The 25,963-nt window shown below is 37.9% G+C and overlaps 1 protein-coding gene across 2 annotated transcripts in view; it reads right to left on the reverse strand.

Annotated features, from left to right (window-relative positions):
* Positions 1–25,963, reverse strand: part of TECPR1 (tectonin beta-propeller repeat containing 1) — an 81,050-nt gene that overhangs the window by 50,229 nt on the left and 4,858 nt on the right. Inside the window, exons 2-8 of one of the 2 annotated variants that reach the window (XM_074202774.1) lie at positions 17,901–18,138; positions 16,043–16,225; positions 15,587–15,709; positions 12,128–12,253; positions 8,170–8,344; positions 7,962–8,062; positions 5,485–5,586 (exon numbers count right to left, since the gene is read on the reverse strand). In XM_074202774.1, the coding sequence (XP_074058875.1) occupies positions 5,485–5,586; positions 7,962–8,062; positions 8,170–8,344; positions 12,128–12,253; positions 15,587–15,709; positions 16,043–16,225; positions 17,901–18,125 (1,035 nt within the window). In that variant the 5' untranslated portion in view covers positions 18,126–18,138. Of the gene's footprint in view, positions 1–5,484; positions 5,587–7,961; positions 8,063–8,169; positions 8,345–12,127; positions 12,254–15,586; positions 15,710–16,042; positions 16,226–17,900; positions 18,139–25,963 lie in introns of those variants that run through there. The other variant, XM_074202776.1, reaches the window with a different exon arrangement.

The raw sequence follows: 25,963 nt of genomic DNA on the forward strand, positions 1-25,963 counted from the left end.
AAATCATGTTAAAAAGCATGGGAACAAGAACAGGCCATTGGTGACTGGGAAAACAGTAGGACATCATTCACTATCCAGGCAAGCAAGCCATCATAGAACTGATGTGCAATACTGATGAACTCCTCCAGGCAACCAAAATTTTTTTTCAAGGCAATGGGGGTTAAGTGACTTGCCCAAGGCCACACAGCTATGTAATTATTAAGTGTCTGAGGCCAGATTTGAAGTTAGGTCCTCCTGACTCCAGGGATGTTCCATTCACTGTGCCACCTGACTGCTCACAGGCAACCAAATTTTGACATAATTTTTAATAAGTCCTCATGACTGACAATATCAAAGGCCTTGGTCAGATCTACAAATATTATGTACAGAACTCTGTTCTGCTTTGGGCATTTCTCCTGCAGTTGTTGGGCAACACACATGTTATCAATCATTCCTCAGTCCTTTCTAAAGCCATACTGGCTCTCGAGTAGATGACTATCTTCTAGTTGAAGGATCAGCTTCTTAAGGAGGACTTTGGCAAGATACTTGTCAGATATGATGAAGAAAGAGATCCTCCATGTCATTTTCACAGTACAATCTATTTGCTTTACCTGTATAGAGATGGACAATACAGATGTCTTTGAACTCCTGGGGGATAATCTCCTCTTGCCATATAACCTGGAAAATTTCAGTAACCTTCAGTATGAGCAGTGAACCCCCTCACCCCATTTTGTAAAATTTAGCTGGAATAGAATCAATGCAGGTACTTTGCCACAAGAAAGGAGTTTAATAGCATTCAAACTTCTTTTTCAATTGTAACTTCAGCTAGAGAGGGACTGACTTCAACCTGAGGTAAAGGGTTGGTGACTTCAGCACTGCTTGATGACAGTCTGTTGAGAACACTATGGAAGTGTTCAGCCCATCTTTCTAGGATCTTGTCCCTATCACTAATCAATGTGACTCCATGAGTACTGAGTAGTTGAGATGCACCATGTCTTTGGCCCTTAAATAGCCTTCAGGATGTCATAAAAGCAATAAGGATTGTTACTATCCACATAAAACTCTATTTCATCTGCCTTCTTTCTGAATCAAGAGTCCTGTACCTACCGCTCTAAGCTTTGCTTGAACTTTACTTCTGATGGAGTTAAATGCTACCTTCTTAGAAATGAATGAACTATTCTGCTGGTGACCCTGTGGAATTCTCATTTTTTATGTAGCAGACCTGTGAAAGCTGCCCACTCTTTGTCTACTCCACTGTTGCTAAGCACGTGTTGACTCAACTTTCCCTCCTAGTTAGCAACAAACTGTGCCTTTTCAGAGAAGCACTCTAATTTCGACATAATTCTTCTACTAGTCATTTTTGCCTTGGGGCCACTTCTTTTGAATGAGAATATTTAACTTCAAGATGATGAGTCTGTGATCAGTTTGGCACTCTGTACCACATATTACCTTCATCACTCTCACATCCTGTCTCTCCTCCTTACAACCACAATCTATCAGATGCCAATGTTTGCCATGAGGGTGCATCCAGGAAGTTTTACTGTATTGAGGTAAATGGAAGATGGTGTTTCTGACGAGAAGGTCATGAGATGCGCAAGTCTTCAGTAGTAGGTGGCCATTGTGTTGCTGTTTACAACTCCCTTCCTCCTAAGGATTCCCTGCCATGTTTGGTAATCTGAGTCTACTTTAGCATTAAAGTCACCCAGAATTATAAAACTTGTCCTTTTTTGGTACATTGATGATAAGGGTCTCTAGGTCTTCATAAAATTTTTATTTGTCCTCATCAAAGTTTGTCATGGTGGAAGCATAAGCACTGATGAGATGGTGGCATGGTATTTTCCTGCAAGTGACAATCTCACTATCATGAGCTTACTATTCACTCCTTTTGGTAGGCATTCAAGAATATTTGATTATATTAGTTTTGATTGCTTCACAGTGCCCCCCTTCACTGTGGACACTCCAGAAAAATGTGTATCCATCTCTGACTTCAGTAAGCTGGCCTTCATTTGCTTCTTGTTTCACTCAGGGCTTCTATTTGGATATATTTCCTGCTAAATTCTCTTGCAACAAGAGCTGTTTGTCTTTCAGTTCTATTGGATCTTGTGCTGTCTATGAGTGTGCACATATTCCATGCACCAGTGGTAAGTGGAAGCTTCTCTGAAGAAGTTTTAGTACATTTTTTTTGTGTTTTGACCACAAGGTGAGATTTCAGCCTGCCACGGTAATCAGACCAAGGTTGGGGAAGCAGATAATTTTAGAGTTCCTTTTCTAGCCCCTTCCTCATACTAGGAGGCGAGCAGTACAATCCTTAAAGGCCTGATCAGATATCCAGAGGGTTGCCAAATTCTACTGCTGCTTTCAGTGGAGAGATGACCCTATGGCCTGGGCTGCCTGTGTGCAGGGTTGGTGACTACAGCTCCCAGAGTATCCACACCTGCTGCTTCATCACTTGCCTGTAGCCATAAGACCTTGACATAGATAAAATGACATGGGTGATGTCTTTTGATTTGTGCATAAATTGGATTTAAATGAGGCAGAGTTGTATGAAGTTGTTGGCTCTCTTACAAAGAAGAGTTCCACAGTCCAGTGGAAGGACAGAGTCAAGAAAATTGGTGATAGTTCCAGACGCAGTGTGTGACCTTTGAGTCTTCGATGTCTAACCAAGCTCTAAGTGCTCCACAGCACCTGCTTAGCTGGCTTCATAGTCACTGAAACAAATTGTTCTCATCTGTCCATTCCATTAGTGGAAGACTTCACATGCTTGGGTAGATTCACCAACAGATGTGAGACCCTTCAGTTGTTACTCTCAATCTGGTTTAGCCCACCTGCCAAAATGGTTAACCAGGGTATGACCACTTTGTATATCATAGGTTCTTAGAGCCACAGATAAGAGTTAGATGGATCAGATAGAAATCAAAAGTGGAAAACAACCCTCATAACAGAGGCAGTAATCTTCTCTGAACACACCCTACACCTGGAAATATTGCAGGAAGAGACTGATTTTAAAGTATTTCAAGATTTTTTTAGGTGAACAAAGGGATTACCATATTTCCCCATGTATAAGACACACCCTTTCTTCAAAAAATTTGGGGTTTAAAAACTGGGAGCATTTTATACAGTAGTTGAAGATTTTCTTTACTTGCATTTCTCATTTTTTCACCCTTGTTTTTGCACTCATTGTAGATTTTTTTTTACTCATATTTCCCACTTTTTCACACTTGTTGTCTTTGTGCTCATTGGTTCACATTTGTTACTGATATATTAGATTACATTTTGCCGTGTTCTGCCCAGAAATGACTCAGAAAAGATTTTTGTACAGTGCTGAATTCAAGTTAAAAGTGATCCCAGGGGGCGGCTAGGTGGCACAGTGGATAGAGCACTGGCCCTGGAGTCAGGAATCCCTGAGTTCAAATCCTGCCTCAGACACTTAATAATTACCTAGCTGTGTGGCCCTGGGCAAGCCACTTAACCCCATTTGCCTTGCAAAAACTTAAAAAAAAACATAAAACGTGATCCTGTTTGCAAAGGTGAATGGAAATCCTGCTGCTGAAGGTAAATTTGATCCTCCTCCAACTGAGAAAACAATCCAAGACTGACTGTGAGGAAAAGAAACCCTACTGAGCACAACACAGCAGAAGGACATGAGAGGCAAGTTAGCAAAATGGCCTGAGTTAGAGAGGGAATTGAAGAGCAAAGGGCCATTGGAATCCCTGTGTCCACAAAGATGGTTCAGCAGGAGGCAAGAAGAATTGCTAATGAAAAAGAAGCGACTGATTACAAAGGAGGACATAATTGATGCTTCAGTTTCATGAAATGGATTTGACTAAGCCTGTGTACACCCACCAGACTTGCCCAAAAGATTCCTGAAAGCTATAAGCAGAAAGTCCTTGAATTTTATGATGAATAAAACTTGAGTTCAATAACTTTATGTAATACATTTTTTTCCAAGTTTCAGGCCCCAAAATTAAGCTGCATCTTATACATGGGGAAATACAATAGATTTGTCCTGCTTGGTCCCAGGTCAAGGAGTAATTGGTGGAAACTGCAGAAAAGCCAATTTAGGCTTAATATTAAGGAAAAAAAATTTTTTTAACAATAGGGCAATGGTCTGCCTTGGGAAGTAGAGTGATCTCTTAAGAGGAAGCTAAATAATCATGTGCTGGGGTTAGATGTCCCCAAAATATTCTACTCCCTTGCCGTTCCTCAAATACATCTCCCAAATCTGAGTATTTAGACTAGCACAAGTCCGTCAAGCTGAAAACTCTCCCATCTCCTCTCTGCCTTCTAGCTTCCACAGCTTCTATCACATCTCAGCCAACCTTCTATAAGAAGACTTTCCCAGGGTTCCTTAATCTTAGTGCTTTCCCTCTGAGATTATCTCCAACTAACCTTGTGTATAAGCTATTTGTACTTAGTTGTTTGAAGGACATATGCACCATTAAAGTTTGAGCTACTTGAAAGAATGGACTGGTTTGTTTTTCCTTTTCTTTCTTTGTATCTAAGTACTTTATAAAAGCTAGATGACTTATAGTTGACTATTAGGTTCATTCTAACTCTGACATTCTAGAACTGTATGGATGCAGTTAATCATTGTAAATGAATTTCATCTCTACATTCAAGTAAGCTAAGTGGAAGCCAGAAAATATTAGAGAAGCAGTTGGATAAATTTTTTCTATGGAATTGAGTCAATGAATATTCTGCTCACTCAATGGTCAGGATGTAATAATTGCTCTTCCATGGAAATACTATTAAACACCTAACCCTGAAGGAACAAAGTAAAGGAGGCCTATGTGTATAGTCTAATTTTGTTACCATATTAGAAAAATTCAAGTACCTTCTTGTAATGGTGAGTTATCAGTGTTACAGCTATGTCTATAAAAAATAATAAATGTTTAAGAAAGTAATAGTTACATTTTTACAATTTTTAAAAATATACTCCCAAATTCAGACTTAATGAATTTCATGAATTTCAATAATGCTTCCCTACTCAATGGATATGGATGATCTATACTCTGTATAACATTTTCAAGAAGTCAGAATTTAATCAGATTTTTAAAAAAACAGTTTGATCAGAACTTTGAAATGATCTTTTTTCATTATCTAGGAAAGCCATCTATTAATCTACACGAAAAATGCACAATTCATTCAGTATCTTTTCATGATGAACAAAGACAATACCAACCTTTGGCTAAAACTTACCTGACCCATCTATGTAACTCTAAGTATATACAGGGTGGCCTCTTCTAAAGGGTAATTGGACATATGCCCAGGAGCCTAAGGGCAAGCCAACTCTGCTTGCGTACTTTTTCCCTGAGGAGGGGAGGGGGAAAATCAATGGCCTGAGGTTTTAAAAATCCTGTCTAGTGGCTGGAATCCTGGCAATCTTCCTGACCTCTAAGAAGGCTGCCTCACCTGGTAGTCATTACTGTGGTAACTGCTGTTGATCTGTACACTGACTCAAACATCCAAAAATCTAAATGTTCCCAACATATTCTGCAGTCCTACCTGGTCATTTAACCCTACGTTTACCATCATCATTTCTCCCACCATCTCAATCCAGCTGGTGCCACAAGGATTGTGCGAATTGACACCTCTTCTGAACCAGACCTAGGGAAAACAAGGAGGGAAAAAACATATCTTTACAAATTCACAAGGAAAGTAAACTGTGTTATACCACAAATTAGTGCAAGAAATCTTGGGAAAAAACTTGAAAAAATAAAACACAACACTGAAATTTTCAGATACTTTCACTGGAGTAACAAAAAGCATTGGCATGGCAGATTGAGAGCTGGTCTCGAGGTCAGCAAAACCTGGACTCAAGTTTTGTCTCTGACCTAAACTGGCTGGATGACTCTGGACTTTCAGATAACTCTTGATAACTTAAGTTTCAGAGTAGAGGTTGAACTCCATGGGCAGAGGGAGCTTCATCCCTGTCCAGAACTACAATATCAGAGAAAGCACAGAAGCATGATTCCTTTCACCATCCTGACACTTACTAAAGGTATAACAGCTGAGAAGGTCTCTCTTAAAAGGCAATATTTGCACTACCTACATCAAAGGGTTGTTGTAAAGACCAGAGAAGAATGTCTATCACATGCTTTGTAACCATACAGTGAAGGACAAATGTAAACTTTCATTACTTTATCCCATTTCTAGTACAGCTGAGTATTTAATTACCAAAGAATAATTAGAGGGGAAAATAAACATTAACTCTCCAGTACACCCCAGGGACTGAGACACAACTGAAAATGTGGATTCTTATTATTTTGGAAAATATTTCTGTACATTTGGTTGGCTGGTTGTTTTGTCCTTCAATCTTTAAGAGGATCATAATGACACCACTATGTTGCAGTCAAGCTACAGCATGTCTGACTGTGGCTGATCAGACCAAAATGAGTTTGGAAACCTCTACCATAAGTTGGGCACAAATTAGTCTATTTGAACACTTTGGAGTGGAGATATCTCCACATTTTAAAAAAATATATTTGTACATTTACTCTCCAGTAGAAGGGGTGATTGAGACACTACTAATAATTTATATTCTTTGTATTTCCTAATAGGGTACCCTGCCTCCAGCCTCCTTCCCCTCTAATCTATCTCTCAAACATGTGCCAAATTCATTTTCCTAAAGCACCAATTTGTCCAAATTAATCCCCTGCTCAAGAAACTTCTGTGACTCCTAGTACCTCTAGGATAAATTGTTAACTCTTTTGTTTGGCCTCTAGAGCTTCTCACAATATGGTTTTTCCTCTTTTTTCATATCTGCCCTTCCTTTCTCTCCTTCATTCTTCCCTATGATCCAGCTGAACTTGCTAAGCTCTTCTTTATATATTATATCACTTCTCCTGTTTCTATGTCTTGCACAGTTGCTACTCAAACTTGGAATACCTTGCCTAATCACTGCCTCAACTTGGAATTCCTATTTCCCTTCAAGACTCTGCTCAAGGGCCATCTTCTACATCATCCTTCTTGATCATAAAGCCTTCCTCAAAATTACTTTATCTATTGTGTGTTTATTTCTCTGGGTATATGTTATTTTCCTCTAGTAGAATTTAAGCTCCCTGAAGACAGAAATATTTTCAGTTTTAACTGTGTATTTCTGCTGCATGCCTGGCATATAACAACAACTGTAATGACAATGATAGATAATTGCACTTGAAGGTGTACAAAGTAGGCAGGTATTATTATTATTACAATACCCATTTTATAAATGAGGAAACTGAGGTTGTCAGAGGCTTTTCTTTTAGTAGGCACTTCCCAAGTACACATTACTATAAGATCTTTCCTCCCAAGAACTCTGAAAAGCTTGATTCCATTTATCTTTTTAGCCTTCTTGCTTGTTACATGTTACTAGGTCCATTTTACAGCTGGAAAGCCTGAAGTTCTGAGGTTAAAGAAGTCATGCAGTGACCTTGGGCCAGTGCTATCTAATATTCCACTCTGATTCCAGGACCAGTAACTGGCCTATTGACAGCTGTGCCCTTCCCCAGCAGGTATTACTAGCAGGCACAAAATAGATGCTCATTCCATCACCAGCCAGGGCAGTGACTTTCCTTTTCCTGTTAGTGTTTCCTTTGTCTACCAAATCTAGAGAGTAAACTGAGGGCAGAAACTACATCTGTTTTTAAATTCTGTTGGAATTCACAAATTTTTAGGCATAACAAGAAATAGAGGAAAAACCAGAATGTTTAGAGGTTTTTATAAGAGTAAGTTGACTGAAGAGTAAGATGTTCATCTTTTTTACAGAAAGGCTTTGCAAAAATGCCTTAGTCTACTTTCAGTTCTCAGGAAATGTCAAAGAGAGAATATAATGGCATCTTTGCTATAAGGCTGTGGCTCTTGACTAGCTTCCACTAATAATTACCTAGCTGCTGTGTGGCCTTTGGCAAGCCCCCATTGCCTTGCCAAAAAAAAAAAAAAATACAATATTAATATCACAAAAGGAAGCAAAATTTGGACTGCAGAGTCCCTCCATCTCTTACTTTTCTGTCTTTAGTGACTGCCCAGACTACGTTGACACCAACAGAGATATGCATGATCCCATTTTCTGGCACTGGTGGTTCCACTATAGACCAGGAACTGCCTATAGGCACCCAAAACAGAAGAAATCTAAGATCAGAAAGAGTCCCTAGGGCTCTCTGAGCTTTCAGAGAACATGAAACTCTGAATTAGAGATCATCAGCTCATTACCTTTGGGGTTATTTCTGTCAATCCCTTCTCGAACCATTGCCTGTCCTTCCCAAAGGGTGGCCCAGAGGAGGTCATAGGGCCCACAGCTGATTTGGACAGCTTCCCCAGGAGTTTCTACAAGTGACCATGATGAGCCCTCAGGGTTTGGATGGCAGACATCTTCTCTGTACCATACCTAGAAAGCAAGAAAAATAGCATAATGGAAAACTTCAAGCATGCTGTGTGCCAGTGTGATCTGATCTAGCAGCTCTAAATCAGGACAGAATTTTCTCTCCAATAGAGACTAACTATCCTCTCTATTCCTTAAGCAACATTTATTTAAGTAAGAGGCTATAGGTTTCTGACAATTCCCACTGACTTTGCTTTGGGTCAAGGGCAGACTACATTCACCGTGACTAGGTAAGTTGCTTAAGTTAGGATCAGGATAGTTGTCACTATGTTTGCTCTGATATTTAGAGAACCAGTTGGGATTAAATATAACCATCAACACTTTAAATAAACACAGGAAGAACTCCTCCACTTTCACTGAGTCTTGACCTTCTTCTGCAGATATATCTAAGTCAAAAGATTCAAAACTTGGTCCTGAAGCTTGGGAGGAAGGCTGAAAGAAAGTCATTCTAGCTTTCTGCTTCCCCCTTGCAGGACTGAAATCTTTAAACAGAACATGGCTTCTCATCCCCCAATCTCAACCTAAGCATTGAAATTGCTTTCAAGCTCAAGGCAAAAAATGCTGGCCTTTTGACTATATCACAATACTAAGTAAATGATATACTAAGTACTCTGCTAAATATGTTTGCAACATACACATAATCATATATATGTATAATTGCATACACAAATGCCTACATGCAGATATATATATATATATATATATACACACATACACATGTTCCAAACCTACGACACACATAATAGCTTTTCAATAGCCCACAGTTCAACGGCAGAGACTAGACTACAAATGGTGACAACATATTTTGTCCTGCATGTCCCCCTAGTGGAGGTTTAGACTTAAGGCAGCTGAACAATGAAAATGCAAGTCCCATCTGAAGAGCAAGCTGGATGTCAGAACAAGCAAGGCAAGGCAAGGAGGGAGGGAGGTTCATGGGTGAGGAAGAGGCTGGTATTGGAGGGGAAAAGGGAACAAATCCCATCTAAAGCTCCAGGAATGGAATGGTAGAAAAGAGGAAACCTGAGAAGGGAAAAGGAATTGTTTGGATTTAGTCATATGCAAACATACATATACAAATATGCATATTTAAGTTTTCTTGGTCTGGACCAGAGCATAAAGGATATGCAAGATGGGAAAGGGTCTTCTTGTAGCCCTGGAAGAGGGCATCTACTTTGTGACTCTACCTTCTCCCATCCAAAAGAATGTATATATATATGATTCAACTACTGTAGCCATCACTGATGTCCATCCATTGTTCTATCCCATATATTTTTTCACTTGAGAAAATTCAATTCAATTCTTTTTTTTAGGTTTTTTAAATTTTTTTTTTGCAAGGCAAATGGGGTTAAGTGGCTTGCCCAAGGCCACACAGCTAGATAATTATTAAGTGTCTGAGACAGGATTTAAACCCAGGTACTCCTGACTCCAGAGCCGATGCTTTATCCACTGTGCCACCTAGCCACCCCTCAATTCAATTCTTAATTTCACAGTTTTAAATTATTATTTGTTGGGGTGGCTAGGTGGCACAGTGGATAAAGCATCGGCTCTGGAGTCAGGAGTACCTGGGTTTAAATCCTGTCTCAGACACTTAATAATTATCTAGCTGTGTGGCCTTGGGCAAGCCACTTAACCCCATTTGCCTTGCAAAAATCTGAAATAAATAAATAGATAGATAAATGAATGAATGAATAAATGAATGAATGAATGAATAATTTGTTTCTTGACTCTCCAACTAAATTTGAAGGTTTCTTTTTTTTTTGAAGTTTTTTTACAAGGCAATGGGGTTAAGTGGCTTGCCCAAGGTCACACAGCTAGGTAATTATTAAGTGTATGAGGCCATATTTGAACTCAGGTACTCTTGACTCCAAAGCAGGTGCTCTATCCACTGCGCCACCTAGCTGCCCCTTGGTTTCTTTCTTAAGCTCAGTGGAAATGCTGTCCATATCTACATGTTTGTCACAAAAGAGAAATTGGATTCAAATCTTGCTTTGGACAATTATTACCTGTGTGACCCAGGGCAAGTCAATAAATTCCCTTGAGCAGATTCCTTGCCTATAAAATGAGAAGGTTGGACTAGCTGGCCTCAGATCCTTTCCACTTTCATTCATGATCCTACGAACTAGTCAGTAAATACTAATTCCATACATACACCAAGTTAATTTTTCATTATACATATTTGGCTTCACTATCTCATGGATTATTTTGGCAAATTATTGATTCCAATAAGGCTACCCCTTACCTCTGTCATTTGGCTTGGGTCCCTTCTTCTTCTCTCTCCTCCACACCACATTCCCCAACGTTAACTTACTTGTCAGGAATTAATTAGCATGTATACAGAGAAGTAAATGTAATTTTGATATTTGTCTAAGACAAATATGATTTGGAAGGCAAGTTGTTCTAAACAGAAATAATTTCTGGATTAAGCACAATCAAAATAATGTGGAAAAATTACCAAAAAAATTCCAAAATCAAAACAGAAATTTTTAAAAACTGAAAACTAGTCACTTATTTGACTTCTCTGTGCTGTTGCTTTTTCTCCACTGGAGCAGATCTTTAAGGTTAGTGGTCATCCTGCATATTTATCCCTAGGAAGCATGACTAATACATTTGGGGACACACATATATATACTTGTTTATCCACCTGTTTTATTACTGATTTCAACTTTTTATTATTGATTTCAACTTCTCTGCTCAGACAAAAAAAATCCTTTAGCATAAAGGGACCCATCTCCTGTCCTTAAAAAAGAAAAAACAATCAGGTACCTGCTATTGTGCTAGGCATAGAGAAACATGTAAAAAAGAATAAAATATTGTATTTTCCTTGAAGGAACCTGCAAGTCTAGCTGAGGAGACATTATATTCACTTAAAAATGAGGTAATTAATAATATAAGGCAGAATACGCTAAGCTTCAAATGAACAGCATAAATAGTAAATGCTACAGTCCTGAAGGAGTGAAGTAATCTGAGGAAGTGATATCCAACTTTGAAAAACTGGTTAGAATTTACCTTCTTTTTAATTATTTGGGGTCTGTTTTTTTTTTGGAGGTGGGGATGAGGGAAAGAGTTCAGATAAGTGCATTACTTTCCAATCTCTTTAATTCCATGGTATTCTCAAACACTTATAAATACTGTGTTATACAGGGTGAAGATAGATAAAGAGAAGACTTGATACCCTGTTTTGGAAGAAAGCATGCATATATATGCAAAGGTAGTACCCAATGATGATTATGAGGGAGAAAAGAAAAAGTGACAGTCTTGTACTTGTCCCCAGAAGCTCACCAACAATGATAGCTGAATCACCAGACCTCAAACAGACACCTGGGTCAAATCTTCATCTGGGTTCTAATTTAGGAGGATAAACAGACAGGAACATCCAGAGACTTCAGTGTTGGAGGTGATAAAAGGAACATATAGGGTACATCGGTAAAGGCAGATATGGTGTCCAACCACACAGAATAAGAGCTACAGTCGAATTCTGAGGACAAATATGCTTTATTATAATACAGTGTGTGCACATGATATTCTGGAGGATTATGGCACATAAAGAGGAGGTTCTACCATAACTACAGACAGTGAGTGATCCACAAATATTATCTTGTTGATGACAAGGTACTACTAAGCATCTTTACAACACCAAAGTCAACTACAGGAAAATTTTAAAGAAAAATATTTCATCACCTTTCTCAGTCTCAATAAAAATAAGACTGATTTGCACCCTAACTTCTTTCCTAACCCTTATTTCCCACTCCAGGTTAGGGAAAAGGATAAAAATAAAATCCACAGTTCTACCTTGCCTTGCAGGGAGACTGCCCAAACAGAGAGTCGTCCTACAGGTTCATCCGTGATTTCCCATCCTCCAATGGAGAGATCATTGAAAGGGTCAGGTAGCTGTTTAGGGTCATCATGGGATGGAATCTGAAACAAAGGGAAAAATCCAAGAAGAAAACAACTAATGAGATCACGAAGCAGAATGTATACTCCAGAACCTTTCTTCCTAGCTTCCAAATTAATGCAATAACTAAGAACTTCTGTGTTCCCCAAAACAATTCATTTCATGTTTATTTTAAATTTTGTATCACTATCATTACCGAAAGCTCCTTGACCTCTCATTCTTCTATTAACTATGCCTTACCCATTCCCTACCAGTCATAATACAGCAACATATTTGATGAAGATTCTTCACAACAAAAAACCTGGTCATTTCATTATGTAAGAATATAATATTATATTTGTATATAGTGAATTCCAAGGGCACAATAAACAGAATACCAGGTAAGTCAAGAAAACTCATCTTCCTAAGTTCAAATCTGGTCTTAGATACTTAGTAGCTGTGTGAGCTTGTGCAAGTCCCCTAACCCTGTTTGTCTCAGCTTCCTTATCCATAAAATGTGCCAAAGAAGAAAATGGCAAACCACTCTACCAAGAAAATCCCAAATGGGGTCACTAAGATTTAGACATGACTAAACAACATCAACAAATAGTGCATTACATACATATATATAGATATAGATAGATATAGATATGTATGTATTACACAAATAATACTATACATATAAGTAGATACACACAGACACACACAGATTTGGTGTATGTATAGGTAGACAGAGAGAGATATCATATATATAATGCTCTATAGACAAATATATTATTCACACAGAGGTACAAGGACTGGAAAGAAGGACTAAATCACATACAATCTTTTGTTCTATTTTTTTATTCTAAAATATTCCTTTTTGATGATCATTAAATTGAAAATAAAAACTTTTTTTTTAAATAGAAACTACCTTTGTGATTTCATTGGCATAAGGAACTCCCAAGTGAGGATATTTCTTCTACCAAGTCCCTTCTCTGTTTCCTTCTTAAAGACCTGCCTTACAGAACAAAACACTGAGGGACTAAGGGCCTTGCCTGGAGTCACAGAGTCAGGGACTATTGAAAGCAGGATATAAACCTAGGTCTTCCTGACTTCCTGGTCAGTTCTCTTTATTCAAAAACTCAGCTCCTCTATGACATTTATTTTACTAGTATCTTTTGCTTCTACATCACCTCCATTTAACTCTTCCTTTATATATCTATCCCCCCAATCTCCATAAGCCAGCCTTGGAGCAAAGAATAAAAAGGAGAAAAAAAATAGCAGTTTAGCAAAAATAACCAATACTCAAGTATAGGACCTTGCATCTTTTTTGGAGCTTTTATTTGATTCATGATAAGAGGGAAGCAGTTCAGTCAACTCCATTTAGAATTTTTTTGAGGTCACACAGAATAAAGATCTTTTTTTGGTTTAGACCTATGATCTCATCAGTGTTAGGAACTCCAGTGTGGAAATCCCCTTCAGTGATGCAGATTTGCAGTTGATGTTCTGATTCAGGGGTCTTTAAACTTTCTTTGTGTCATGGAAACCTTTGGCAGACTAGTGAAATTTTCATTTCTCTTTTCAGAAGAATGTTTTTAAATGAATAAAATAAAATGCATAGAATTACAAAAGAAACCAGTTATATAAAAAATAACTCTAAACCCCTAGGTTAAGAACCCCTAGTCTAGCTGTATCTAAAAGAAGTTAAGTGGCTTATCCATATTCACATAGGCAATATGAACCAGACTGAAAGTCCAGATTCCCTTATTCCACATCTGGAGCTCTATCATGCTGCTTCTTGCTACAACAGTCTATGATATAGTTATTTTAAATGACAAGTATATAGACTCTGATGATACAAGGAAATGTGTGTATGAAATACTATTAAGTGTGCAGCAGCTAGGTGACCCTACCTGGTGGATAGAGCACCAGCCCTGTAGTCAGGGGGGGACCTCAGGTCAAATTTGGCTTCAGATACTTAACACTTACTAACAGTGTGACCCTGGCCAAGTCACTTAACCCTACTGCCTTGCAAAAAACAAACAAAAGAAATATTGTTAAGTGAAAAGGGTAGTGAACAAAGGTAGATGGTAAAAGAATTGTATGGAAACAGTTTGGAGGTCATTAAGTTCTTTATATACAAGCTATTTAAGTTCAGAATAGAAAGAATTTGTATGCAGAATATCTTCACACCTATTACTGCATGGAATAAGCTTAGACTAGAATAGATGTAAAGTCAGAAGGGACTTCAGAGAGCACTGGGTCTAAGTCCCTCATTACAGATGAGAACACTGAAACCCTCAGAGATAAAATGACTTGCCCAGAATCACACAGTTATGAAGTATCTGAAACAGGAACTAAATTCAGGACTTTCTGACTCCAAGTGCAGTGTTCCCCCCCATCACACCTCACTTAGATCTGTTTGATATCTCGCCCAAAGTCACAGAGCTCCTCAGTAATGAAATCTGAACCAAAATTCAGATCCTCTCACAAGACTGCAGCTCTGTTGGGGTTACATGAACGATCCAGATATGGCAAGTATCTGAATGAGGTATATACAAGGGCTACAGAGGATCTTTTAGGTCACATCAATTAGTCAATAAGCATTTCTTTCTAAAATCCCTACTAGGGGTCAAGCATTGGGTTTGGGGTACAAAAGGTGTATAAAGAAAGGCAAAAGACCATCCTCCCCTTAAAGGGCTGTCCATCTTGACATTACATTTCAAATAATACTGGATTTGAATTCAAAAGGACCTGGGTTCAAATCCCACCTCTAGCCTTTAGACAAGCATATAATCTTATATGGCCTCAGTTTCCTCATCTCTAAAGGAAAAGGATTGAACTATGTGGTCCATGATTCTGTAATGTAAAGGGGGAAGAAGTTGATAGAGTATGGATGATTAATTCAAACCCTTCTCTACAAATGAGAAACACAACCCCACACTCACACATACCCAAGAAGAGAAAAGGAACCTTAGGATGAGAAATAAAGAAATTACTAAATTGCATATATAAGCACAGTGTATATAAACAGACTATGTAAGAAAAAATATATTTAAATAGTAAAAGCATTTTTTAAAAAGTGGGGAAGGTGAGGGCAGGGAAATTCTATCCAGTTTAAAAGCCCACATCATACTGATGGTGGCACAATCAGGTGAGCTTTGTGTATAAAGCACTTAAATGATGCAGTGCAGGCTGTGAGGCCTGGAGAGCTAAGATGAAGCATAAGAAACGGGCTGAGTTGAGAATTTAGAACAATTTACAATATTTCCACATATAATATCTAATATCATGTTTCTTGGCACTAGAAAGAATTTTGCTTTGTGATCTTCACTCAACTATTTCTGATTCACACAGTGATAGATCAAAAAATAAATTAAATGTAACAACGAGACCTTGGCCCAAGTGTCCCGAGATCTGTATCTCCTGTAGCGGATCCACTTGCGCCGCCGCACACAGGAGTTCCATTTCTTGTCCCGGGTATAGGTAGCAGGGAAGTCCATGGCATATGTCCATCCCTACAACAACAAGGTGTTTCCTTTAAGAGGTTCAGGTGGAAGAATGTGGAGAAAGCACCAGGGTGGGCAGTCAGAACATGGGAAGGCAGAAGGAAAATGGGACAGAGTATCCAGAAAGAGACAAGAACAACACACACAAGCACATCAATCATAGCAGAGCAAGCAGGGATGGCACACCCAACAGTGGCCAAGGAAGTGATGGGGGCTGTGGCAGGGATGGGGATGTTGATTCCAAGTGGTGCAGAGGGAAGAGCAGCATTTCAAAGGAGGAGCCCGGCCAAAGACGTCAACTTCCTACAAGGAATCTAAGTGGTGGGTATTTGAGTCACCTACCCCTTTCTCGGTGGGTTCCCCTCCAAAATTTTCATCCACGTACCAGTCAGACTCCCACTCCCAGTGTGGTGATGGCAGCACCAAACTATCCAGCTGTTGGTGCTTGAGCCCACTCACGTCGCTCCACTGCCAGCGGTCACTGGGCATGAGCTTTTCACAGAAACCACCAACTGGATTCCATCGCTGTTCAGGAAAGAGAAGGGCAGGAAGGGGAAGTTAGGTGGCACAGTGGAGAGAGCACCAGCCCTGATGCCCCTTAGATCAGAAAGATCTGAATCCAAATCTGACCTAAGACACTTAATTACTAAGCTGTATGACCTTGGGCAGGTTGCTTAACCCCACTGCCTTGCAAAAAAAAAAAAAGAAAGAAAAACAAAAAACAGGAAAATATAGTCTTCAACTGTGCTTTTGGGGGGAAAAATGTAGCAAAATGAATTTAGTTGGGAGATATTTTGATTTCAATCCTGCCTCCTAACACTTATGAGTTATATGACAGTGGATAAGTACCTTAATACTTCTAAGCATCAGTTTTCTGATCTGTAAAATGGGGATGATACCTAGTACAGAGACTAGGTGAAACATTTTATAAATGTTAAAGTCCTATATAAATGGCAACTATTAGTGATGATGATAATAATATGTGGTTTAACCAGTTTGAGAATTTATAGAGGAAAAATCTTCTAGGAGGCAGAGGGAGCTGTATTGACTTAAACCTCTGGGATAATAATTAGTTATAGCTATCTAGCATTTTAATTTTTATATAATAATTATATATATATAAATCAGTTAACATTAATCTAGCACTTTATGATTTGCAAACAACACACTTTCCAGATTATCTCCTTTGATTCTAATCCTGACTGATGAATTGAGTTCTCTTATCTGTTCTTTACAGTGACTGAGACTAGCCCAGAGTCACACATCTACTGAATGTCTAAAGCAAAATTTGAATTCAGATCTTTTTGATGCCAAGTCAGGTACTTTATCACCATGCTATCTCATTGTAACTCTTTATGCTCACAAAAGTTCTATGAGAGAGGCAGGTGGTACAGGTATTTCTCTCATTTGGTAGATGATATTATAAGCTAATGAGAGATTAAGGGCCTTATCCAGACTCAAACAACTGATTAGTGGAACCTAGGACCAGGACCCCAGGCTCCAAACTATCTAAAAACACAGAGAAGACTTGATCCATCAAGACTGCCTCTTTCCAGGAGGAAGAGCCTTTTCCTGGTAGAGACAATGTTTACATTTACATTGAAATCTCAGACCCAAATATCTTAGAAAGCCAACTTGTACTCCAACATCTAACTACACTGCTTTTCTTGGTATCACTAGCATTTAAGAAAGTGCTTGGCAAATAACAAAACTCAATAAACATATAGATTGAGTGATGAGAAACTCTACCTTCTGATATTTTGATTCTAATTTATTTAGCCTGGGAAATAAAAGCAGGAAACAAAGCTTGATCTAGTGGAGAAAAATAGAAACAGGAAGGAAAAATATCTGTTTTATCTGTCTGCCAAAAGTATAAAGGGTAATTGCTCAATTTTGCTTTTCCTAGCAACAGAATGTTAGCACTGGAAGGGATCAAGGTCAAGGCTTCCAACCCTCACATTTTACAGAAGAGAAATCTGAAGCCTAGAAAGATGAAGTGACTTGCCCAACTCACTCAACACTATTATTGCTGATTTGGAACCAAAAAATGGAAATTTTCCATTACACAAGACCCCTCCTCTTGCATTTTCTCCTTTTTAACTTTTAATCAAACCAAGTTCAATTTAATCATACAGAAGTCAAGTGACTTTTAACCATGCCCTGGGCTCTCTCCTGAGGATGGAGCTCTGAGAAGCCCTACCTGGTTCTCGTAGGTTTCCTCCCGGTGCCGGATGGGGACATCGCTGGAGCATACATACACATAGACCTGATTGTCACAGGCAATTCCCCAGCAGCACTGCTTTACTGCGCTGACCCGCTTGAACTCTAGATGGGCATCCTTGCAGAGTTCCCAGTACTGGCCAGCTGTGGCAAGTGTATACACTCTTCCAAAAATATCCACAGCCCACAACAAGGAATTTGGCATGGTTGAGCAGCAGCTGTGCAAAAGAAATACCAAATAAGCAGGTAGTACCCAGTATGTCCTGAGTCCTCTCACCTCACAGAGGCTAGAAGGCCTTCATAAATAGCTCCTGCATCTGAAAAAAGACTAAATAGTTCATAGGGGCAGGTTTTAAAAATTAATAAATGATGCTCATTCATTCATTCATTCATTCAAATAAATCCTAGGGCATTACCTACATTCTTACTATAAAATTCAACTTCAATGAGGTAAGTAGCAAAGGAGTAGACAAAACAAGTCCAAAGTGACTAAAGACCAGTGGGCCTGACTTCCATTTCTGATAAAATTCTAGAACACACTATTATTCAAAGGATGATTAATAAATAACAAAGAGTGATCACAAAGAGACAGTATGGACTCATCAAGAACAGATCATGCCAAAATGATCTTATTTTCTCTCTTGAATTGCTAAATTAACAAATATAGAGAATGAAGTAGTCAGTGTTTACTTAGGTTTTAGTTTGGCAGTCATTAATTTTTGTAAAAATGGTGGAAAGTTCTGGACCAAATCATATTACATACCCAAAAATTATCTACTAATGTTTCTTTGTCAACTAACTCATTACTTTTCAATCCAATTCCTCCTGCTTTCTGGTCCTGGGCCTATGAAGTTGCTCCCTAGACATCTTTATCCTATGCCACTGTACACATTGTTTTCAGCAGTCTATCCACTGAATTTCCCCTCTAGTTCTAGAAGGAATAATCCAATCATTAATCCAATCATTATTATTACTTTTTTTGTGAAGAACAAGTCAATTAATTGTCCTTTTGGATTTCTATTCTCCATTCTTGCAACATTCCAGATCAAAACACCACTCCTGATCACAACTCCCTTATGCATTTTTTCTTATTGGAATGTAAACTACTTGAGGACAGAGACTTTTGGAGTCATTTTAGACTTCATCTTCTTCATCACCTTCTCATCATCATCACTGGCATTTACATAAGTACTTTAAGGCTTACAAAGCACTTTATAAATATTATTTCATTTTATCCTCAAAACAACCATGTGAGGGAGATGTATTATTATCCCTCTTTAACAGATAAGAAAACTAAGGCAGACAGAGGCTGTGAGTAGTTCAAAGTTACCCCGTTAATAAGTGTCTGAGGTAGAACTTGATCTGTTTTTTTTTCTGTCTCCAGCACTCCCAACACTGAATTTTTTATTTGTTTTTGTTTGTAGCATAGTGCCTAGTTCATGGCAAACCCTTAAATGTTTTTTGGATTTTTTCATTCATTCATTCAAGAAACTCCAGTGACTCACCATTGCATCTATTTTTTTTTCCTGAGGCAATTGAAGTTAAGTAACTTGCCTAGGGTTACATAGCTGGTTAAGTATTTGAGGCCTCATTTGAACTCAGGTCCTCTTGACATTGCAGGGCTGGTGCTCTATCCACTATACCACCTTACTACTCTCCTTCAACACTACTCCATTTAAGATAAAATACTTTATCCTTTATATGTCACATAAAGCCCTTTACAATTTGGTTACAATCTACTTTGTAGCTTATTATTTGTTACTTCCCTTCACATACTTTAAGCCAAAGTAGCTTACATGCTATTCCTCAAAAATGACTATAACTCTCATCTTCTGATCTTTTGCACACATTGTCCCCCCCCCATACCTGGAATTCACTCCCTCCCTTCTGCTTCATTAATCTCTTACTTCCTTCAAGTCTCAGTTCCAGTGATACTTTCTCTACATGAAGCATATTCTTATCTCTTTGACTATTAGCAGCCCTTCCCCCCAATTTACTTTGCATATATTTAGTATGTTCTTATTTATATAAAAGTTCCAAGAGAATGTAAACTATATGAGAATAGACTTGTTATTTTGGTCTCTGAATTCCCATCATCTAGGACAACACTTGGCATAAGTTAAGTGCTTAATAGATGCTAATTAAATGAATAAAAGTCCTCACTGTACAGTACCCACAAGAGTCTATATTTGGCTATATGTCAAGTCATATACATATTTGGTGACTTCAAAGCAAATGGTAGTGAAAAATATACTGAAAAGCATAAAGCATGGTTCAAGAAGAAATGAGAAGTCAAATATGACTCAGAAACCTCATACTCTTATATTACAAACATTTTCTTCCTGAAAAGAACTGGTAGGTAAAATAATAAATAACATACAAAAAAATTAAATAGATTATATTTTAATGAATGAGTAAATATTAGTTATTATTGTGAGAGTCCACCCTGAGTCAGTTATCTGTATACGGTAAGACCACTAACTTACTAGAGAAAAGATCAGAATGGTAAATAGAATGAATAATGAAAAAAAAGGCTTAGCATACAATTAAAACAACTCAATCTTGAACTATTTAAATAATTGTAAACAAAATTTTAGAAATGAACAACAGAAATGACAAAGACATCAATTATAATAATTTCTTATGGAAGTTTAAGAGAAAAGAAGATAAACAAAAGCAATTCCAATTTAGAATATAAATATATTTAAAATCTTACCGAAAGGATGAGGGATAATTTTTTTTTTAGGTTTTTGCAAGGCAAATGGGGTTAAGTGGCTTGCCCAAGTCCACACAGCTAGGTAAATATTAAATGTATGAGACTGGATTTGAACCCAGGTACTCTTGACTCCAGGGCCGGTGCTTTATCCACTGCGCCACATAGCCACTCCTGATGAGGGATAATTTCAAGCAATATAATCTCATAAAACAGAGATAAAAAGTGGAGGATAAAACTAGTTTGGAAGAAGCTTGACAAAATATCCAATTAAGCCAAGTCATCTCAAGGAAAAAACATAAAGAAAACAAGAGCAACAACAACAAAAAAGAAAAATGCAAAATATCTGCAAAAATTACTATAACAAACTACTTTTACAATCAAGGACTACAGAATCAACACATTAGAGTAGTCCCTTGAAGAGGAGGTAGAATGGTATTAAAGAAAATAAATATGGGGAAAAAAGTTATATTGGACTATATCAAGACAATCGTGCTAAATGTGACAGAATGGTAAAGACACTGATTCATAAGGAGAGAAAGAGACTCAAGGTATAGGGAAAAAAAACTTAGTTCATATTAATATCAAAAAATTTAAACAAGAAAACAACTACCATCAAACTAAATGTCTACTTCTCTTCCATACAAAAATTTTGCAAGACTATTTGACACATAAATCAATGGTATCTTTAATGATGGTGAGAAATACATTTGTCTTTCACTCTCAAAGAAGACCATGACATCAAGGAGGTGATGTCATGACAAGCACATGAATTGGATTTAAGTGAGGGGGTGCTGTGCTAAGTCACCAGACTCACTTTCTCCTCCAGAGCTGTCTGGGTCTGGTGGCCAGTTGTGAATCAGGACTATTGGAAATGCTCTCCATCTCCAGTGAAGCAGTCAGGGTTAAGTGACTTGCCCAAGGTTACATAGCAATAAGTGGTGTTAGAGGCTGGATTTGAACTCTTGTCCTCCTGACTCTAAGGCCAATGTTTTATCCACTGCATCACCTAGATCAATTAAATATGCTCATTAGTATTTATTCAAAAGAAAAATGATTTAAGAGGCAGCTAGGTGGGCAGTAGATAGAGCACCGGCCCTGGAGTCAGGGGGACCTGAGTTCAAATTTGACCTCAGACACTTAATTAACTAACTGTATGACCTTGAGTAAGTCACTTAGCTCTACTGCCTTGCCAAAAAAAATTATTTCACCAATTTGTTAGGGCCTTACAGTTACACAAATGAGAATTCATGATGCTGAAAGAAAAAAGCAAGTTTTTGCTAGTGATATTCAGCAATGTACTGCATTTTTACTCTTTTGTAACCAACTCAAAGATGGTAAGAAAGGCATAACAAAATTCTACTTTAAATTCTCTTTTTCTTTTATTATTATTATTATTATTTTATTTCTTTGTCCCTTTAGGAAATAGTTTTTACGCAAGGAACTATAATTGTACAGAGAACATTATTTTTAGAGTTTGGCTATATGGGATGAATTCTGCCTCAAGCATTAACTATAGCTTATTTGGCCAGTCATTGAAACACTAAATTTCTCAGTTTTCTCATCAGAAAAATAAATATAATACTTGTACTCATCATCTCCCTGTCTTACTCTGAAGAAAGTATTTTACAAACCTTGAAACATTATATTAATGTGAGGATTTGAACTATATAATTGATAAGCTCTTAACATTCTTTCTTCCAAGTTCGTAGAACCTGCCTGAAATTGAAGGATAAATATGACAAATATTTTCAAACGAACATATATAAATAAAATAGTGCCAACCATAAGTTCTATGTAAGTAGGTTTCAAATCTGCATCCCTAGCCCTAATTTCCAGTAAGAAAATTAATATTTCCTTATGTTCCCTGATGCAGTTCCTCTACTCTCTCCCCCTTCAAATTACGGTAGGTTCATGCCCTTTCTCTTTCCCACACACAAGAGAGCAACGTTCTCTAAAAAGAGATGAAACTAGGGGTGGCTAGGTGGCGCAGTATGAGAACCAGCCTTGGAGTCAGGAGTACCTGGGTTCAAATCCGACCTCAGACACTTAATAATTACCTAGCTTTGTGGCCTTGAGCAAGTCACTTAACTCCGTCGTCTTGAAATATCTTAAAAAAAAAAAGAAAAAAGAAAAAAGAAAGATGAAACTGCCCTCCAGGACCTGAGTGATCCATTGTTCTCTGAGCAGCCTCTTAGTTACCATAGGGCATAAAAAGTCCAAGATCCATGAGCCTAGACTGCTTGGAATTAGTATATTCCTGAACATCACCTATCCACCATGCCCTTCATAATTACCTATCATCATGATTAGATGAGTTTTCATAGGAAGATGAGAGAGGCCATGTCTAGAGAAGCTAAGTGCCCCTATTTCCTTCCCATATTATACAAAATAGGTCTCCTTTTTTATGTTCAATGACTTATTTGTAAGTATATCATTTTGTCCCAACATCAAACCTAAACTAGGAGAATATTAGTATGAGAAGCACCTTCAAAATCTCCGAGCCATATGGATATATTATATTACATCTCAAACTTAATTTCAAATTTCCCCATTTCCAGTCATTTCCTTTCCATACTATTCCATTGATTCCAGAGATCCCAGTTATTCCAGAAGCTTAGTTTTTATCTTTGACTCCTCCCTCTCTTTTCTCCCCACATATCCAAACTATCACCAAATCCTGTCATGGCTTCCTTAACATTTTACTGACTACTATGTTCTTTTTTTTTCAATTTTTGTACAAGTGAATTTTTTTTATACATTACTAAAATATTCTTGTTTAAGAGTAAACAAAAATACCCCCTCCCCCCAAAAAGTAGACCCTCATGAGAAACAAAGTAAAAGAAAGAGAAAAAAATGTGCTTCAGTCTGTGCTCCAACACTATCAGCTCTGTCTTGGGTGGACACATTATTTATGATAAGTCCATCACAAAGCTACTTCCATATTTTTCCACCATTGCCATTGCTGATGTGCTGTAGGGTAGCTGAGTGGAGACTGATCACCGGCCCTGGGGCCAAGAGGCCCCAAGTCCACATACCACCTCTGAGACTAAGCAACAACCCGGCCCGTGGTCCCTGACAGGCTACCCAATCCTAGCCCTTGCAAGAAATAAAAAAGAAAATGTTATTATCTGACCACTCTCCCCCATGATCCACCCTCTCCTCCATCACTGACATCCCTCCCCTTCCCCCTGTCCCCCTTCTCTCCTTTTTACTCTAGATGTCTATACCCTATTGAGTTTGTATGCTGTTTCCTCTCCGAGCCACCTCAGATGAGTGAAGGTTCCCTCATTCCCCCTCCCCTTCCCCCCTTCCATATCATTGCAATAGCTCATTGCAATAAAGAAAAAATATCTTTTATATGAAATATCTTATCCTATTACACCTCTCCTTTCTCTTACTCCCAGTGCATTTCCCTTTTTTGCCATTGAATCCATTTTTACAATATTATATCTTCAAATTCAGCTCTCTCTCTCTCCTGCTTCATCTATAAAAGCTCCTTCTACCTGCTCTATTAAATGAGAGGTTTCATATAAGAAGTATCAGTATCATTTTTCTATGCAGGAATACATGTAGTTCATCATCAAGTGCCTCATATTTTCCCCTTCTCCTCCACTCTCTATGCTTCACCTTTGTCCTGTATTTGAAGATCAAACCTTCTGTTCAGCTCTGGCCATTCCAAAAGGAACATTTGAAATTCCCCTGGTTCATTGGAAGTCCATCTTTTCCCCTGGAAGAGGATGTTCAATTTTGCTTGGTAGTTGATTCTTGGTTCCATTCCAAGCTCTTTTATCTTCCAGAATATTATATTCCAAGCCCTACAAGCCCTTAATGTAGTTGCTGCTAAGTCCTGTGTAATCCTGACTGCAGCTCCAATATTTGAACTGTGTCCTGGCTGCTTGTAATATTTTCTTTTTGACTTGGGAGTTTTGGAACTTGGCTATAATATTCCTGGGTGTTGTTTTTTTGGATCTCTTTCTGGAAGAGATCAGTGGATTCTCTCAATTTCTATTCTGCCCTCTACTTCTAGGACATCAGGGCAATTTTCCTATAGGAATTCTTTAAAAATGATGTCAAAACTCTTTTCCTGATCATGCCTTTCAGGTATCCCAATAATTTTTAAATTATCTTTCCTGAATTTGTTTTCCAGATCAGTTGTTTTTTTCAATGAGATATTTCACATTTTCTTCTAATTTTTCATTCATTTGGTGTTAACTATTGTGTCTTGATTTCTCACAAAGTCACTGAGCAACTGATCAAGACAAAGAGAAACCACACTGGCAAAAGACTAAAGACGAAACATGCCATCCACCTTCCAATTTAGAAATAGATTGAAGACTGAAGCATGTTTTCCCTTTCTTTTTTTCTTTTTTTTTTGAACATGGTTAATGCAGAAATCTCTTTTGTATAACTATACATATTTGTAATCGATTTTGGTTTTGTTTCTTACCTCTTCAAGGCAGAAAGAGAAAAGGGAGAAAATTTGGAATTAAAAATGTCTACGTAGGGGGGAGCTAGGTGGCATAGTGGATAAAGCACCTGGATAAAGCACCGGCCTTGGAGTCAAGAGTACCTGGGTTCAAATTTGGTCTCAGACACTTAATAATTACCTAGCTGTGTGGCCTTGGGCAAGCCACTTAACCCCATTTGCCTTGCAAAAACCTAAAAAAAAAAAAAAAGTCTGTGTTTAAAAAAGAAAGAGAAACTCAAAGAGTCCAGCTATTGGGATAAAACCTCTCTCCTATAAAAACTGTTGGGAAAATGGGAAGTTAGCCTGGCAGAAACTTGGATTAAACCAACACCTCCCACCCTATTACCAAGATAAGATCAAAATGGATACAGGATTTAGACATAAAAAAAATAATATAAGCAAATTAGAAGATCAAGGACTAGTCTACCTGTCAGATCTATGGAAAGGGGAGCAGTTTATGACTAAGGAAGAATTGGAGAACATCACCAAAAACCAACTAGATGATTTCGATTACACTGAATTAAAAAGCTTTTGCACAGACAAAACCGCTGTAACCAAGATCAAAAGAAATGTAGTAAACTGGGAAACAATCTTTACAACTAATGATTCTGACAAAGGACTCATTTCTAAAATATACAGAGAACTGAGTCATATTTTTAAAACAAGCCATTCCCCAATTGACAAATGGTCAAAGGATATGCAAAGGCAATTTATGGATGAGGAGATCAAAGCAATCCATAGTCATATGAAAAATTGCTCTAAATCATTAATTATTAGAGAAATGCAAATTAAAGCTTCTCTGAGGTACCACCTCACACCTCTCAAACTGGCCAATATGACCAGAAAGGATAATGATCAT

The sequence above is a fragment of the Macrotis lagotis genome, chromosome X (genome assembly GCF_037893015.1).
Source record: "Macrotis lagotis isolate mMagLag1 chromosome X, bilby.v1.9.chrom.fasta, whole genome shotgun sequence".
NCBI lineage: Eukaryota > Metazoa > Chordata > Mammalia > Peramelemorphia > Peramelidae > Macrotis > Macrotis lagotis.